The 15842-nt window shown below is 39.2% G+C and overlaps 1 protein-coding gene across 3 annotated transcripts in view; it reads right to left on the bottom strand.

Moving 5' to 3' along the window:
• The window catches only part of kalrna (kalirin RhoGEF kinase a), a 255676-nt gene that overhangs the window by 46560 nt on the left and 193274 nt on the right, over nucleotides 1-15842 (bottom strand). For all 3 annotated transcript variants that reach the window (XM_047369632.1, XM_047369633.1, XM_047369634.1), the window contains exons 41-43: nucleotides 9573-9770; nucleotides 5324-5397; nucleotides 319-471 (exon numbers count right to left, since the gene is read on the bottom strand). In XM_047369632.1, the coding sequence (XP_047225588.1) occupies nucleotides 319-471; nucleotides 5324-5397; nucleotides 9573-9770 (425 nt within the window). The remainder of the gene's footprint in view (nucleotides 1-318; nucleotides 472-5323; nucleotides 5398-9572; nucleotides 9771-15842) is intronic.

Below are 15842 nucleotides of genomic sequence, written 5' to 3'. Positions count from 1 at the left end.
GCTGTTAATGAGCAAGGCAAAAAAAAACTGCCCGTAGAAACGTTAATGTTACACCTTCAGGTTTGGGTACTTCTTATGGAAAAATATGGTTGCTTGTTCATGCAATAAAAATTATCAAATTAGAAAGAGTGTGATTGGAAGATAAGAAAAATATTAAATTCCAAATAAAATTAAATAAAATCTGTGAAAATTAAAATAGAAGAAATAAGTAAAAGGGTCTATATTTTATTGGAGGTCTGGAAGTCTCAGAGTTTTGATATGAACCAAAGACTAATAGTCTAAATAAAATATCTGAGAAATCAACACATCCCTGGTTACCTTGTCTTCTGGAGCTGAGGGATCCTTCATGATCTCCATGGGGGGAGGAAGAGGAAGGTGGGGCTCATCATCTGGCTCTGGCTCCTCCTCCCCACCACTGTGTATCCCGGGAGATGGCTTGGATAGTGGGTTTCCGTCCTTGATGTTTACTCTCTGACAAAGGAAAAATGGAGAAGCCTTTGAGGAAACTCCATCTTATTGATTAGTGTGATAGATGATTACTGTATATCTGCTGTCGGAGAGCATATAGTTGATTAAACCAACCCATGAAGTCTAAATGAGCCCATACTGAGTCCCGTAGTGTTATTTTACTCCTTTTGGTTTTTTTAGATTTTTGTGCAGCAAAAAGATCTATTGAATTCCAAAGTCCATAGTGGGGACCACCCCTCTCCTACAGAACTAGTCAGTCACTCTTGTGTTGTAAAGGCTTTTCTTTGTGTACACAGTGAGATCAAAACAAAACATATTATTCAGTTCAAAATTATTAATCCCAAAGGTAAATCAAATGTTGTAACTCAAATAAGTTTCTTGAAAGAGCCATTGTAGATGCTGATGGCTGTGGGCAGGAAGGATCTCCTGTAGCATGTGATCTTCTTCATCCCTGATCACTCCAGCTTCTTCTTGTACACCTCCTTGCTGTCTCTTATCTTGACTTTAAGTTGCTTCTGCATACTCGTCAATAATGTCCCGGCTCCCTCTATGAAGGTTCTTTTTTCTTGTTTAGTAGGTATTTTAGGTCACTGGTGTTCCAGGGTTTGGTATTGGGGAAGCATGTCTCCATTCTGGTGGGGATGGTGTTATCCACACAAACCTTTTTACTGTCGGTCACACACTGTGGCTGGCACAGTGCATCCCAGTCAATGCCTCTTAACCTCGCAGGGCTTCTTCAGCTTCCTGTGACCATCTTTTTACAGTTCTCTTTATTACAGGTTGCCTCTGAACAAGGGGTTTATATTCAGAGCAGATAAAGACAAGATTGTGGTCTGATTTGCCCAGAGGAGATCTTGCTTTAGAGATGTACGAGTCCTTGACATCTGCATAAAATCATTCCAATGTTTTGTTTTCTCTGGTAGAGCAGCTAACAAATTGTTGAAACGTTGGAAGTGTATCAGGGAGTGAGACATGATTAAAATCACCAGATATATCCACATTGGGGTGTTGTGTCTGTAACTGAGCTGATGGCAACAACTGAGCTGATGACATCACATGCAGTGTTGGCAATAGCTCATGCCGGAACCCACCCATTGCATAAATAACACTGGTTAATTCTATGGGTATATAATAGGGACAAAAACGTAATGCTAACGGTTCAATATCTGGGCTGCAGAGAGAATGCTTTACAATAACATGCCCTGGATTACACCATCTGTTTTTCACAAACACTGCTAATCCATCTCCTTTGCATTTGGTTCTCCTCTTTAAATCTCTGTCTGCTCATATGGTCAGAAAGCCAGGCAGAGAGACGCTGGAGTCGGGGATATGATCCTGCAGCCATGTCTCTGTGAGATACATACTGTAATACTGCATTCCCGATTATCTGGCTGGGTCCTTTGTAGGGCTTGGAGTTCATCCAACTTGTTTAGCAATGATCTCACGTTGTCCATCATAATCGAAGGAGATGGTCTAAACGTCATCCTTTCTTTCTCTATACTCCTGCTCTGAATCCATAATGCCTCCTTTTCAACTCATTAGGGATTCAGGGTTGAGGTATTATTTGAGCTTTGGAGATGTTAACCAGCTGCAACCAGTTGTATAAAAAATCACCTTGTTGCTATGGTTACACTTCATAACTAATATCCAAGCAATATAGCAAAAATCCTTCCAGCAGCAAAGTATCCAACACTAGAGAGAACAATCGTCCAGAAAGCAATCTTTATCCACAAAAGGAGGAATTTAAGTTTTTTTTTTAAATATATCAGAATGAAAACAACAGCTACTCTTTTCTTTGGCAGTATGTTGGAGCTAGTCCAACACACTGCCACCCTGAGTGGTGCAATTCGAGAAATTATAATATATGATGATAATAATAATAATAATAATAATAATATTTCTGCTGTTAACACACTCCTTCACTTTTTAGATGAAGAACACTTAAGGGGGGCCTCAGGGTATGCTGAAGCTTGTCATTTGGTCTTCTGGTTTAAAAGACTATGGCTGAAAACATTCACTGAATTGGGTCGAGGTCTCCTTAGAGGTAACATACTGGACACATGTTGAGCCTGAGCTTTAAATAATACATTTCTGAATGTTTTTGAGTGATTAATCTGCATGTGGTTCATGTTTTATTAATCACTTTAAGCTTTCTTTATATGGTTAATCGATTTAAAGCTAAAGTCAAATGACAGAAATTAAACAGGTTTTCCAGAAGAAACTAAGCACAGCACAGCAACAGTGTGAGAACGGTATTCTTACTAGCAACCAAAAATCACATTAATTGTATTAAACAGCTTTAGAAAAGAACCGCAACAGCTGTTCATGAAAGCTTAGTATAATTAAAACAATCACATCATTTGCACCAGTGGCCATTATGTTGTTTGACAAGATAAACGACAGAGCAAAAAAAAAAACAACAAAAAAAACAGGACAATATGGAAGAGTGGCCATAACCCAACAATGCAGCACTGAGGACTGACAGACTCAATAGATTGTATCTGCCCTACCTGCTAAGCAACATTATGATCACTTTCTGAGATCTTTAACGTGAGAAAGACCCTTTTCTCACCTGGCACTAAAATCTGTCCTCGATCTAGTCATAATTTAGGATAGAATTCATTTTTGAATGCTTTTCCTCAGAGCATTTTCACAGGTGGCTTAACAGCTATCTGAGGAAATATTTGAAATATATGATGTTTATCGGATGCCCCTCAATGAAAAAATATTACGATTTAGATTAATAAGTGGATATCACATATCTTCGTTAAGCACTTTACAAGACGAACAGATCCAGTTACATAGACAGGTTCAAATTCATTTACATACATTACCATTTAATCTTAGTTTTACTACATTGCAATAAAGCTCAGGTTATAATGCCAACTGATAAAATGTTTTCTTTTCAGCTGTATACAATAAGTCATTGACCTTGCAGCAGTTATGTAAACATAATCTCTCAACAGCAGTGTGTGAAATGTCTACTTAAATATTGTTATATGCACATCTGTGCAATAAAGTGGTGACGGTGGCAGCAGTGGTAGGGGTTTGTCCTGTAACCAGTGGGTTGCTGGGTCCCAAATCCCTGCTCTGTCTGTCTCAGTCGTTATGTCCTTGATAAGACACTTCACCCGATCTGCCTGCTGATGGTGGTCAGAGGGCTCGGTGGTGCTGATTGTATGGCAGCCCCACTTCTGCCATCCTGACCCAGGGCAGCTATGGCTACATTGTAGCTCACCACTGTCAGTGTGTGAATGTGTTTATGAATGGTTGAATGACTTATTATAGTGTAAAGCGCTATACAAGTGTAGGCCATTTACCATTTTCAAGGTGTGTAGAGCAGCTGATGGCTGCTGGTAAACAGTCACATGTATTTTTGCTCTGATGTCAAAGTTATCCTATTTACTCTTCTTTACTTGACTCTATATTATTAAGCTAAGATAACCTGACAAAAAACTGAAATTAGGTAAACCTCATCTGAGTTAAAGCCAGAACAATTACATATTTCCAGTGACTGATATCCACTATATTGCCAAACGTATTTATCTGTCTACATTTCCATGTACATGAATTTTGATGACATTCTATTCTTAATCTATAAGGTCCAGTTTGTTGATGGACCGACCCACCAATGCCAGCAACAGCAACTTTAATTATTCTGTAAACACCTTCTACAAGGTTTAGGAGCGTGATCAAAGATAGATGAGAAAACCAGAATTGAAGAATTAATTAATTAATTAATCCCAAAGGTGATCAAGAAGCTTGGGTTCAGGACTAAGTGCAGGACAGTCAAGTTTCTCCACACCAAACTTTATACACCTGCAGCCATGAAAGTGATTGAAAGACCAGAATTTGTTGATTTGGTGTTGGGACCCAAAACATTTCTCAATATAGTGAAGTGATGAATAAACACCCACAGACCTGTTGATGTCCTATTCGTTGCTCAGCTGAAATTTTATGTCTACATGTTTATTTGTATGTAAAACAGGAAAATGGTCTAATGACTCAGGACTGGTTTTAATGGCAAGTGTGAATGGTTGTGCTGACTGATATCTAAATGTATCCGAGTCAGCCATGACAGATGGTAATACCAGGTCCAAACTGGGTCTACAGACAGGGAAAAGATGCAAAGTTATCTGTTACATAACTTGAGAACTGTTGCTGAACAGCTCAACAGTGGAAGACTCTAAGCTGGTTAAGCAACCATAGCAGACCAAGAACCCTCTCAGTAAGACCCGGTTAATGATTCTGACAAGCTAACAAAATTAATTCAAAGTCACTTTGTTTAAATTTTTTCCTCGCAGCGTTTGAGTTTCAACACACATTTTTCTTTTCACACTTTACTGGGGGTGACCCACAAAGGGCCTGATAGGCAGCAAATGTTTTAAATGTGACTCCACAGAATGTTGGACAGATGTCATATACCAGAACATAAAAACATATTTATGATTATGATCCCAAGCTTCTGTGAAGCTCTGTGTGTTTGTGTGTATGTGTCAAACAAATATAACCCTCTCACACAAAAAGAGGAACTTTGACAGTTTACTTTCCATGATGTAAATGTAAATGGAGTTAATATATCTCCGCATCAACACCACAGGTTTAGCTTTAAACTCTGCAGACGAGCTGACAGAAACAGTTCCATAATAAAACTTTTGTTGGAAAACAACAATGGGTTGAAAAGGGATCTTTACAAAGAAACTTGTAATCTGTTGTTTCTTGTTACCATATTTGGTTATTTTTGGATCTTTTCTAACCTAACCCTTTCATTTATTTTTCCTATGAAATTAAGAAAATAGAATAAATGTAATATTCTTTAATTTAGCTCGTTCAAGCCACAAGTCTTGCTGCTTACCTCTCCCATGTCCTCCCTTCCAGGCTGACCGAGTTCATTGGCCTTTCCACTGCCATCTCTTCCAAAACCAGGTTCTGGAAAAAAAGAGACAAAAAGCCAGTGGGTGTATCAGCAGGCTAATGTTTGTTCAGCAAAATCTATCATGGTAGAAACAGAATGGGGGGTGTTATTATAGCTTTCAAAGATATATTCGGAATATTTCTATCTGCACATTCTGTTTGTTCTTTTGCACAAAGCTAAGGTTTTGTGCATCAATAAAAACGAAAGTTAAAATATGGAGCTAAAGTGGGGCCATAAAGTTTGTTCAAACGAAAAAACTTTTAACCTGAAAAATTATTTTGAACCTCCCCCAAAAAAATAATAATAAAAAGAAAGTTTTACAACTGAAAAAAACAAAACAGATGTGAAACTGGAAAAAAAACAAGTTCAAAACTACTTTTCAGATTCATGTTTTTTTTTTTCAAACTTGCAGATGTTTTTTTTGGCTTCAAACTTTTAGCCCTGTTTTGGCGTTGGGGGCGGGGCCTCAGATCACAGGGGTGCGGAATCATGACTGACAGCTCAACACAGCGGTTGAACAACATATTCCCAGCTGTTGTATTCAGGGACCGTGGGAACTGGAATTATCTGTAATACATCATTGATATTCTATATATATGTGATTGGTTTTGAAAGATAACATGCTTCACCGATAGAAGCAGATTACGTGAATACACAACGCGCATCTCAGAGGAGAAAATATGATCTTGACAGATTTGCACAGCATTTTAAGTCTGTGTTGGAGATTTCCCATGCTCTCAACATAAAGCAAATGAGCCGCCAGACGGCAGGAATGAAACCAGATGCAAAACGAACCTGCACTGTTGTATTGCTCTTGCATCTTATACTGCTCTATATTTACTCTCACTCACTTAAAACTGTGCACTTATATTTATATTATATTGTAGATATGTTTGTACTGTTTAATTTGTATTGTATTGCACCGACTACGCCAAAACAAATTCCTTGTATGTCCAAAAACGTACTTGGCAATAAAGCTTTTCTGATTCTGATTCTGATTCTGATTATTTTCCGAATGTCCTTGTATAATTAAGCTTGGACTTGTTTTCACATGGACTGGACTAGGGTTTCGGTTTCTGGTGCATTTTTGATTAAAACGTGTTTGGTCTTCATTTAGTGAAGTGACTCACAGCCAGGCTCAAACTAGCTTTCGGGGCAACCGGGGAAATACCCGGTGGACCGCTGGCTTAGGCATTTCTTATTTTGTGAATGTTTAGTTTTTAATAACCGCCTTTCACAGACGCAGGGCGCTGGGCCGGTGGTTCACTTCAGCCCGTGAACCACCAGGCCTCGAGCTGAATCACCGGCCCACCGCCCTGCACAGACACAGAGCAAGCGCGACATCAAGTACGCAAGAGGCGACAGTTTCTGGGGCGCTGATATTTTTCTGGACCATTGTGCCCTAAACTATGCCATATCAACCTGTTAAGGATAACGTTTATTTACTGTATATGACTAATAGCAGTTTTTCCCATTCATACCATAATGATATAAAGCATAAATTCTAATGTTTCCATTTTGTTAGAATAGGACAAGAATGCTCATCGACACACATTACAAGGATAAATGGCCCAAGGTTTGTCATGAATGACCTGTGGCTGGGGCATTGGGTTTGATGGTGGAGCAGGCTGTAACTGGTTTGATTAGAATGCAGCAGCAGACTTAGATTAAGTCTGGTGACTCAACTTCACTTTCATGTTCATCGAACCAATCTTTCACCAGTCTTGCTGTGTGTATTGGAGCATTGTCATGCTGATACACGGCACCACCTTCAGGATACAAGGTTTGGACCATTGTATGCACATGGTCCTCAAGAACGGTTCGGTAGTCCTTGTGCCCATCTAGCACAAGTATTGGGCCAAGGGAATGCCATGATATGGCAGCACAAACCATCACTGATCCACCCCCATGCTTCACTCTGGGCATGCAACAGTCTGGGGGGTACGCTTCTTTGGGGCTTCTCCACACCGTAACTCTCCCGGATGCGGGGAAAACAGTAAAGGTGGACTCATCAGAGAACAATACATGTTTCACATTGTCCACAGCCCAAGATTTGCGCTCCTTGCACCATTGAAACCAATGTTTGGCATTGGCATGATTGACCAAAGGTTTGGCTATAGCAGCCCGGCCGTGTATATTGACCCTGTGGAGCTCCCGACGGACAGTTCTGGTGGAAACAGGAGAGTTGAGGTGCACATTTAATTCTGCCGTGATTTGGGCAGCCGTGGTTTTATGTTTTTTGGATACAATCCGGGTTAGCACCCGAACATCCCTTTCAGACAGTTTCCTCTTGTGTCCACAGTTAATCCTGTTGCATGTGGTTCGTCCTTCTTGGTGGCATGCTGACATTATCCTGGATACCGTGGCTCTTGATACATCACAAAGAAGTCTTGGTCACAAATGCGCCAGCAAGACGTGCACAAACTATTTTGTCCTCTTTTGAACTCTGGTATGTCACCCATAATGTTGTGTGCATTTAAGTATTTTGAGCAAAACTGTGCTCTTGCCCTGCTAATTGAACCTTCACACTCTGCTCTTACTGGTGCAATGTGCAATCAATGAAGACTGGGTACCAGGCTGGTCCAATTTAGCCATGAAACTTCCCACACTAAAATGACAGGTGTTTCAGTTTCATTGTCCAACCCCTGTATATATATATATATATATATATAAAATATACTTCACGGGCTGAAGTGAACCACCGTCCCACTAAGCCAGCGGTCCACCGGGGATGTCCTCGGTTGCCCCGTATGCCAGTTTGCCCCTGGCTGTGAGTCACTTTACTAAATGGAGACCAAACACGTTTAAATCAAAAATGCACCAGAAACCAAAACCCGAGTCCAGTCCATGTGAAAACAAGTCCAGGCTTAATTATGCAAGGATATTCGGAAAATACCGGCTCATTTTGCATCTGGTTTCATACCGCCGCTTAGTCTGGCGGTTCTTTTGCTTGATGTTGAGAGCATGGGAAATCTCCAACACAGACTGAAAATGGTGTGCAAATCTGTCAAGATCATATTTTCCCTTCTGAGATGTGCGTCGTGTATTCACGTAAGCTATTTATATCGGTGAGGCATGTTATCTTTCAAAACCAATCACATATATATAGAATATCAATGACGTATTACAGATAATTCCAGTTCCCACGGCCCCTCTATGCAACAGCTGGGAATATGTTGTTCAGCCACTGTGTTGAGCTGTCAGTCATGACTCCGCACCCCCGTGATCTGAGGCCCCGCCCCCCACGCCAAAACAGGGTTTGAAAGTTTGAAGCCGAAAAAAAAATCTGCAAGTTTGAAAAAAAAACTTGAATCTGAAAAGTAGTTTTGAGCTTGTTTTTTCCAGTTTCACATTTGTTTGTTTTTTTCAGTTGCAAAACGTTTTTTCCAGTTTTCAAATTTGTTTGGGGGAGGTTCAAAATAATTTTTTAGGTTCAAATTGTTTTCTTTTGAACAAACTTTTATTTTTCAGCTTGAAATTTTTGTCATTTGAACAAACTTATTTTTCAGGTTCAAATTGTTTTTTCGTTTGAACAAACTTTCTGGCCCCGATTTAGCCCCATATTAAAACAAACAAAGTCAACATGGAGATGAAGAACATATTCAAGTGTGCAGGGTTCCCTGATGTGTGGATCTTTACAGATCCTTTTAGTATTAACACACATAAAACCACAAACCTCAACATTATATCTCTGCAAATGTTTTAATAAAGTGTTGTAAAGGCAGGGAATCAGGCATCACACTGAATATGGATTGTCATTATTGCTACATGCAACAGCAAACACATTTGATGTCTCTAAACTGTGTGAAAAGGCACAAACTGCTAAACAGCAGTTATCATTTAAAGATTTGTAGAAATGTGGAAAGTTAGGCAAGCATGAGTCTATGTGCCTAGTTCTTATCTTCCTAAGAGTACATATGCACCAGTTGGAACTCAATGTATAGACTTTACATTTTAGATATTTATTTTTGCAGCAGAAAGATCAGCTCTGGAATATGGAAGCTCATCATGGTGCATTTAAACCAAAAAAAACTTCACCTCAAGTTAATAAATGAAAAAGGTTTTTCATGCCCATTGGCACAATGCCTTGTCACAATGAAAATGTCATATGTCAGACCTAAATTCCTTTGTGGAAATGAGAAATGAGTCCACCCGCACATTGACCGAGTCACTGATGAGGGAGTCTTACCTGGTTTCCCTCGTTTAGTACTGGGGGGTTTCTTGCTAGAGCTGATCCTGCGTCCTGAACTCGGCAGCCACTTTCTCAGGGGGTTTCCAGAACGTTTGGGACCTGGAGAGTTCGACTGAAGCGAGTTGAGGGACGGCTGAGGCTGCAGGTTTGCTACAGACTCAGTCTTTCTGTCGGAACTGCTGACATGGTAGTTTTCTGAAAGAAATTATATATAAAAAAAATTATAAAAAAATATATCTATTTTTAATAGATCATCACATGAGGAGTTTTAAGACTAGTGTTGAAATGTTTATAAATGTTTCAGACATACAATAAAATCCAGAGGTATTTCTTTGGAGGTGTTTTGTAGAGGCTGTTTCCAAACACTGCTCATATTTTAAAGCATTAAGTGAAAGCTCCAAGTTGTTCATGATATGCAGAGTCAAGCAGCAGAATCTCCCCATATTCATTCTTCCTGTCTTGATGCTGGATAGGTCACTAGTGTCTAATTAAGAAAACGTTGCAATCCTTTGAAATCATGGCTGCAGTCAGTCACAGATTACTGTGTTCCCTCATTATAAAAAAGGACAGAATAAGTCACCGGATCTCTGCTTTTGTCTCCATCTTCACTTGTGAGTGGCAACAAGTTTAAGGTCACCGTTTCCAGTAGAACCACCACTTCTAGTAACAACCAGAAAGATTGGTTTCTGCGGGTGAAAAGAATTTCAGATCTCTATGTTATCTTTAATAGGGGTTACAACCAACCGTGGCCTTGACAAAATGCTCAGCACACCTGAGTAAGCAGGAGGTATGTCAGAAGGAGAGGTGACTGAAGAAACACACTGTTGCACATCATCTTACTGCTGAACCTACACAAAGTTCCACTCTGTCCATCTGTCACCAGGCACAGCTAAATCCACATATACCCATACACTGTATGAAAAGATAGCCTTTTTTTCTGAACAGGATTATAAATCATATTTCTATTGGTTAAATGCCACTAAATATTTAGACAGTATTTTAAATTTTTACATGTTTACATTTTTACATAGATTTATTTGATGATGATTATTCCAAGGCTTTAATAAATGGAGTCACACTAGTGCTCTAAGGCTACACTTCATAAACACTGCTTCCTGAGGAAAATTATAGAAACTTTTATTAACTCTAGAAGCAGCATAAAAAGCCAGATTGCAGCTTGCAGATACATAATGTTTGGAGGCTTGTCCTTTGGGTTTAATTTAAGTGTTTGGTCATAATTATTATTGATACATTGAAAGGAAAAAAGGAAGGCTTGCAAGTCTTTGACCATCATCCCAACTCTGAAGTACATGGGTGGAAGCATCATAGTATGTGGGTGTTTTGATGCCAGAGGACTAATGTACTTTACAGCTGGCATCATAAAGAATAGATTACATTAGAACATTAGAGAATTACTGAAGCAACAGTTTAGCGCTTTGGAGAACCATTTCACCTCAAGAAGCTCATGGAGAGAATGCCAGGAGAGCAAAGCAGTAATCAGAGCAAAGGGAGGCTATTTGAAGAATCTAAAATATAAAAATAAAAATGCTTAGAGTTATTTCACATTTTTTGCTTACTATATAATTCCATGTGTTTTCATTCACGGTTTTGCTGCCTTTGGTGAGAATCTACTATATATGTATATATATATATTGATATCTACAGGTCCTTCTCAAAATATTAGCATATTGTGATAAAGTTCATTATTTTCCATAATGTCATGATGAAAATGTAACATTCATATATTTTAGATTCATTGCACACTAACTGAAATATTTCAGGTCTTTTATTGTCTTAATACGGATGATTTTGGCATACAGCTCATGAAAACCCAAAATTCCTATCTCACAAAATTAGCATATTTCATCCGACCAAAAAAAGAAAAGTGTTTTTAATACAAAAAACGTCAACCTTCAAATAATCATGTACAGTTATGTACTCAATTCTTGGTCGGGAATACTTTGGCAGAAATGACTGCTTCAATGCGGCGTGGCATGGAGGCAATCAGCCTGTGGCACTGCCGAGGTCTTATGGAGGCCTAGGATGCTTCAATAGCGGCCTTTAGCTCATCCAGAGTGTTGGGTCTTGAGTCTCTCAACGTTCTCTTCACACTATCCCAGAGATTCTCTATGGGGTTCAGGTCAGGAGAGTTGGCAGGCCAAATGAGCACAGTGATACCATGGTCAGTAAACCATTTACCAGTGGTTTTGGCACTGTGAGCAGGTGCCAGGTGGTGCTGAAAAATGAAATCTTCATCTCCATAAAACTTTTCAGCAGATGGAAGTATGAAGTGCTCCAAAATCTCCTGATAGCTAGCTGCATTGACCCTGCCCTTGATAAAACACAGTGGACCAACACCAGCAGCTGACACGGCACCCCAGACCATCACTGACTGTGGGTACTTGACACTGGACTTCTGGCATTTTGGCATTTCCTTCTCCCCAGTCTTCCTCCAGACTCTGGCACCTTGATTTCCGAATGACATGCAGAATTTGCTTTCATCTGAAAAAAGTACTTTGGACCACTGAGCAACAGTCCAGTGCTGCTTCTCTGTAGCCCAGGTCAGGCGCTTCTGCCGCTGTTTCTGGTTCAAAAGTGGCTTGACCTGGGGAATGCGGCACCTGTAGCCCATTTCCTGCACACACCTGTGCACGGTGGCTCTGGATGTTTCTACTCCAGACTCAGTCCATTGCTTCTGCAGGTCCCCCAAGGTCTGGAATCAGCCCTTCTCCACAATCTTCCTCAGGGTCCGGTCACCTCTTCTCGTGCAGCGTTTTCTGCCACACTTTTTCCTTCCCACAGACTTCCCACTGAGGTGCCTTGATACAGCACGCTGGGAACAGCCTATTTGTTCAGAAATTCTTTTCTGTGTCTTACCCTCTTGCCTGAGGGTGTCAATAGTGGCCTTCTGGACAGCAGTCAGGTTGGCAGTCTTACCCATGATTGGGGTTTTGAGTGATGAACCAGGCTGGGAGTTTTAAAGGCCTCAGGAATCTTTTGCAGGTGTTTAGAGTTAACTCGTTGATTCAGATGATTAGGTTCATAGCTCGTTTAGAGACCCTTTTAATGATATGCTAATTTTGTGAGATAGTAATTTTGGGTTTTCATGAGCTGTATGCCAAAATCATCCGTATTAAGACAATAAAAGACCCGAAATATTTCAGTTAGTGTGCAATGAATCTAAAATATATGAATGTTAAATTTTCATCATGACATTATGGAAAATAATGAACTTTATCACAATATGCTAATAATTTGAGAAGGACCTGTATATCCATACATACACACACACACACATAAATGTATAGAAATAAATAAAACATGTTCTTGCTGATACAATAATACAAACATTATATGTATTTTGTTTATTTTCGCTTAAATGTTCTGTTTATTTATTTTTTTATCATTTCACGCAGATTACTTTGTGACAATGTAACCCAGCAAAGTTAATAATGGCACAAGCACTACACTGACAGCTGGAGGTGGGGCTTCAAGCCACTTCCATCAGTGGAAACAACAGGTTCGAGAAGAGAGAGACCAAGTGGAGTACAGCCCTGAAACCTAAATGGAGCCAGTGAAAAAGGGACATACGTATGTCTAAAATGCTAAAAATACTAAATACTAAAACAAATACTTCCAATAAATTTGCCAATTAGAAGTCAAGAGCTCATTTTTCAAAAGACAAAACATTTTAAATGTAAAACAGAACAAAATAACCTCCCTAAGTTTGATGGGTAAAAGTCAGACTCAGAGCCACTACAAAATGCCAATGTCAAGACTTTTTAGAAAAGACACATAACTTGTCAATTTAAATTAGCAAGCTAACTATAAATGCACCAGGTGACCTGCAATTTCACCCTCCTGAAGAACTACTAATAAGTTCAATTCACACAGATTTAAACTAAATGACTTTCATGAGTTCATAGTTTACAACCCAAACATTGTAGTAACAAGTTCTCACCTATACCTGCTTATGTTTTCAGGGCTGTGGGGGAGCTGGGACCTTTCTCCAGCAGTCAATGAGAAGTAGGCAAGTACAGAAAAGTGGCCTAAAAGAGCATGTTTGTAATCACAGGGTATATTCACACCAGGATGTCCTTTGGCCCGCTTGTTTGCTCCAGACCAAAAGCGGATTTAATTTTTTCATTTGGTGTTTTCTTTCACATTATACTGTTAGCAAGTGAAATATAACTTTTGGGTTGATTCATGCTGACTGCAAGCCAAGATCTGGGCTAGAAAAAGATCCCACATGAGTGCTTGATGACCCTTAACTTACCTTTTAATTGTGAGGGACTAAGCTTTCTGATATAGAGGTAAGTTGGAAGTGACAAAAAAGGCTTACATTTTAGCAATGGGCAAACATCCACACTGAGGGCACGAAAAATTCCAAACACTACTTTGTTCAAAAAAATAGGAGTGGGAGTGGTCATCTGCGACCACTCCCACACAAAAGCTCCACACAGAGCTTTAAATGGTTTAAATGTAGTTCACAATTTGGTCACTTAATGTTTTGGTAGATTAATGATTTAAATGCTCATTTATTTTATATATATATATATATATATATTTATTTTATATATATATATATATATTATTTATATATATATATATATATATATATATATATATATATATATATATATATATATATATATATATATATATATATATATATATACACACATACACAGTACAGACCAAAAGTTTGGACACACCTCATTCAAAGAGTTGTCTTTATTTTCATGACTATGAATATTGTAGCTTCACACTGAAGGCATCAAAACTATGAATTAACACATGTGGAATTATATACTGAACAAAAAAGTGTGAAACAACTGAAAATATGTCTTATATTCTAGGTTCTTCAAAGTAGTCACCTTTTGCTTTGATTACTGCTCCGCACACTCTTGGCATTCTGTTGATGAGCTTCAAGAGGTAGTCACCTGAAATGGTTTTCACTTCACAGGTGTGCCCTGTCAGGTTTAATAAGTGGGATTTCAAGCCTTATAAATGGGGTTGGGACAATCAGTTGTGTTGTGCAGGAGGTGGATACAGTACACAGCTGATAGTCCTACTGAATACACTGTTAGAATTTGTATTATGTAAATTTTCTTTAGAGTATGATGGGCTATGGCCAGGGTGGCTCTATTCAAGTGATTTCCTTATTCTATGGGTCTAACAGTAATCATGCCACATTCACAGATATTTCATTATTTGACAAGAAAGGCAATGTTGGGGTTATGATTTTTGATTGATTAATCTTGATTGATAATTATAATTAAAAATCGTAATTTGACAAAATCAATTTCTTAACCAAAATCCTCATTTATGAATCGAGACCAGAGATGTTTCTGGTGTTGTAATTGTGGCTCAACGCCTTTGACAATTACAACCGTTAAATACTCCGTAATAATTAATAACTATTGCCGGAGATGTCACTGTTTAATCGATGGTTTCTGTGGAACTTTAACCTTATCTTGACTGACAAATCACTGTCACACACAATGAACACAAAACGCTCTCTCTTTATCTATGTGGATATTTATTAATCTTCACCTACTCAACATGCAAAATTCTACATAACAAGGGTAACACATCTAACTAAGCAAAAATAAAGAAAATAGCAGTGGGGGTGTATTGAATCAACCAGAGGTTATGGCAAAATTGAGAATATGACGAAGAGGTGTGGTGGTGAGTGGAGAGTGGGGGGAGCAACTCCAACTGTAACTCAGTTATTTTGAGTCATAAAACTTCCCCCAACTCCTGAGCAGACGTTATAAAGCTTTTGGCGGCAAGCTAGCGAGCAGTGATATTGGAGACAAAGGAAAATGGAGAATTTTACCATGAGGTTATTTTAACAGTCCAGTCTTACAACGGACCTGCGTTGACTATCATGTGGTAAAACACGCACAGAGCTAGCACAGCGGTTTCAGACATCAACACAACACATCAAAGTTCCAATAAGCAAGGTTACATGCACATATCATTCAGAACACATGATATCCTAACTAGCGATTCTGATCGCTCTACAACCTCTGACCCTGCCCAGGCCTTCTAATAAAGAAATAAAAGATTAAATAAAAGATGGGTTTTACTTGGTGAAGCTCCTTCTGGGGCAGCGAGTGAGAGGAAAAAGGGGGGGGGGGGGGGGGGGGGGGGGGGGGGGGGGGGTGAAGCGTTGTTGCGCATCCGCAGTTGAACTCCGAGAGAGCGGTCAGTCCCGTCCTTTGGCCTTCTTGACGAAAAGGAAAAATAGGATCTGACCAT

The sequence above is a fragment of the Girardinichthys multiradiatus genome, chromosome 7 (assembly GCF_021462225.1).
Source record: "Girardinichthys multiradiatus isolate DD_20200921_A chromosome 7, DD_fGirMul_XY1, whole genome shotgun sequence".
In the NCBI taxonomy this organism is placed as follows: Eukaryota; Metazoa; Chordata; class Actinopteri; order Cyprinodontiformes; family Goodeidae; genus Girardinichthys; species Girardinichthys multiradiatus.
The sequence above is the reverse complement of the archived record's forward strand: the minus strand, read 5'-3'. Positions and strand labels throughout refer to the sequence as shown.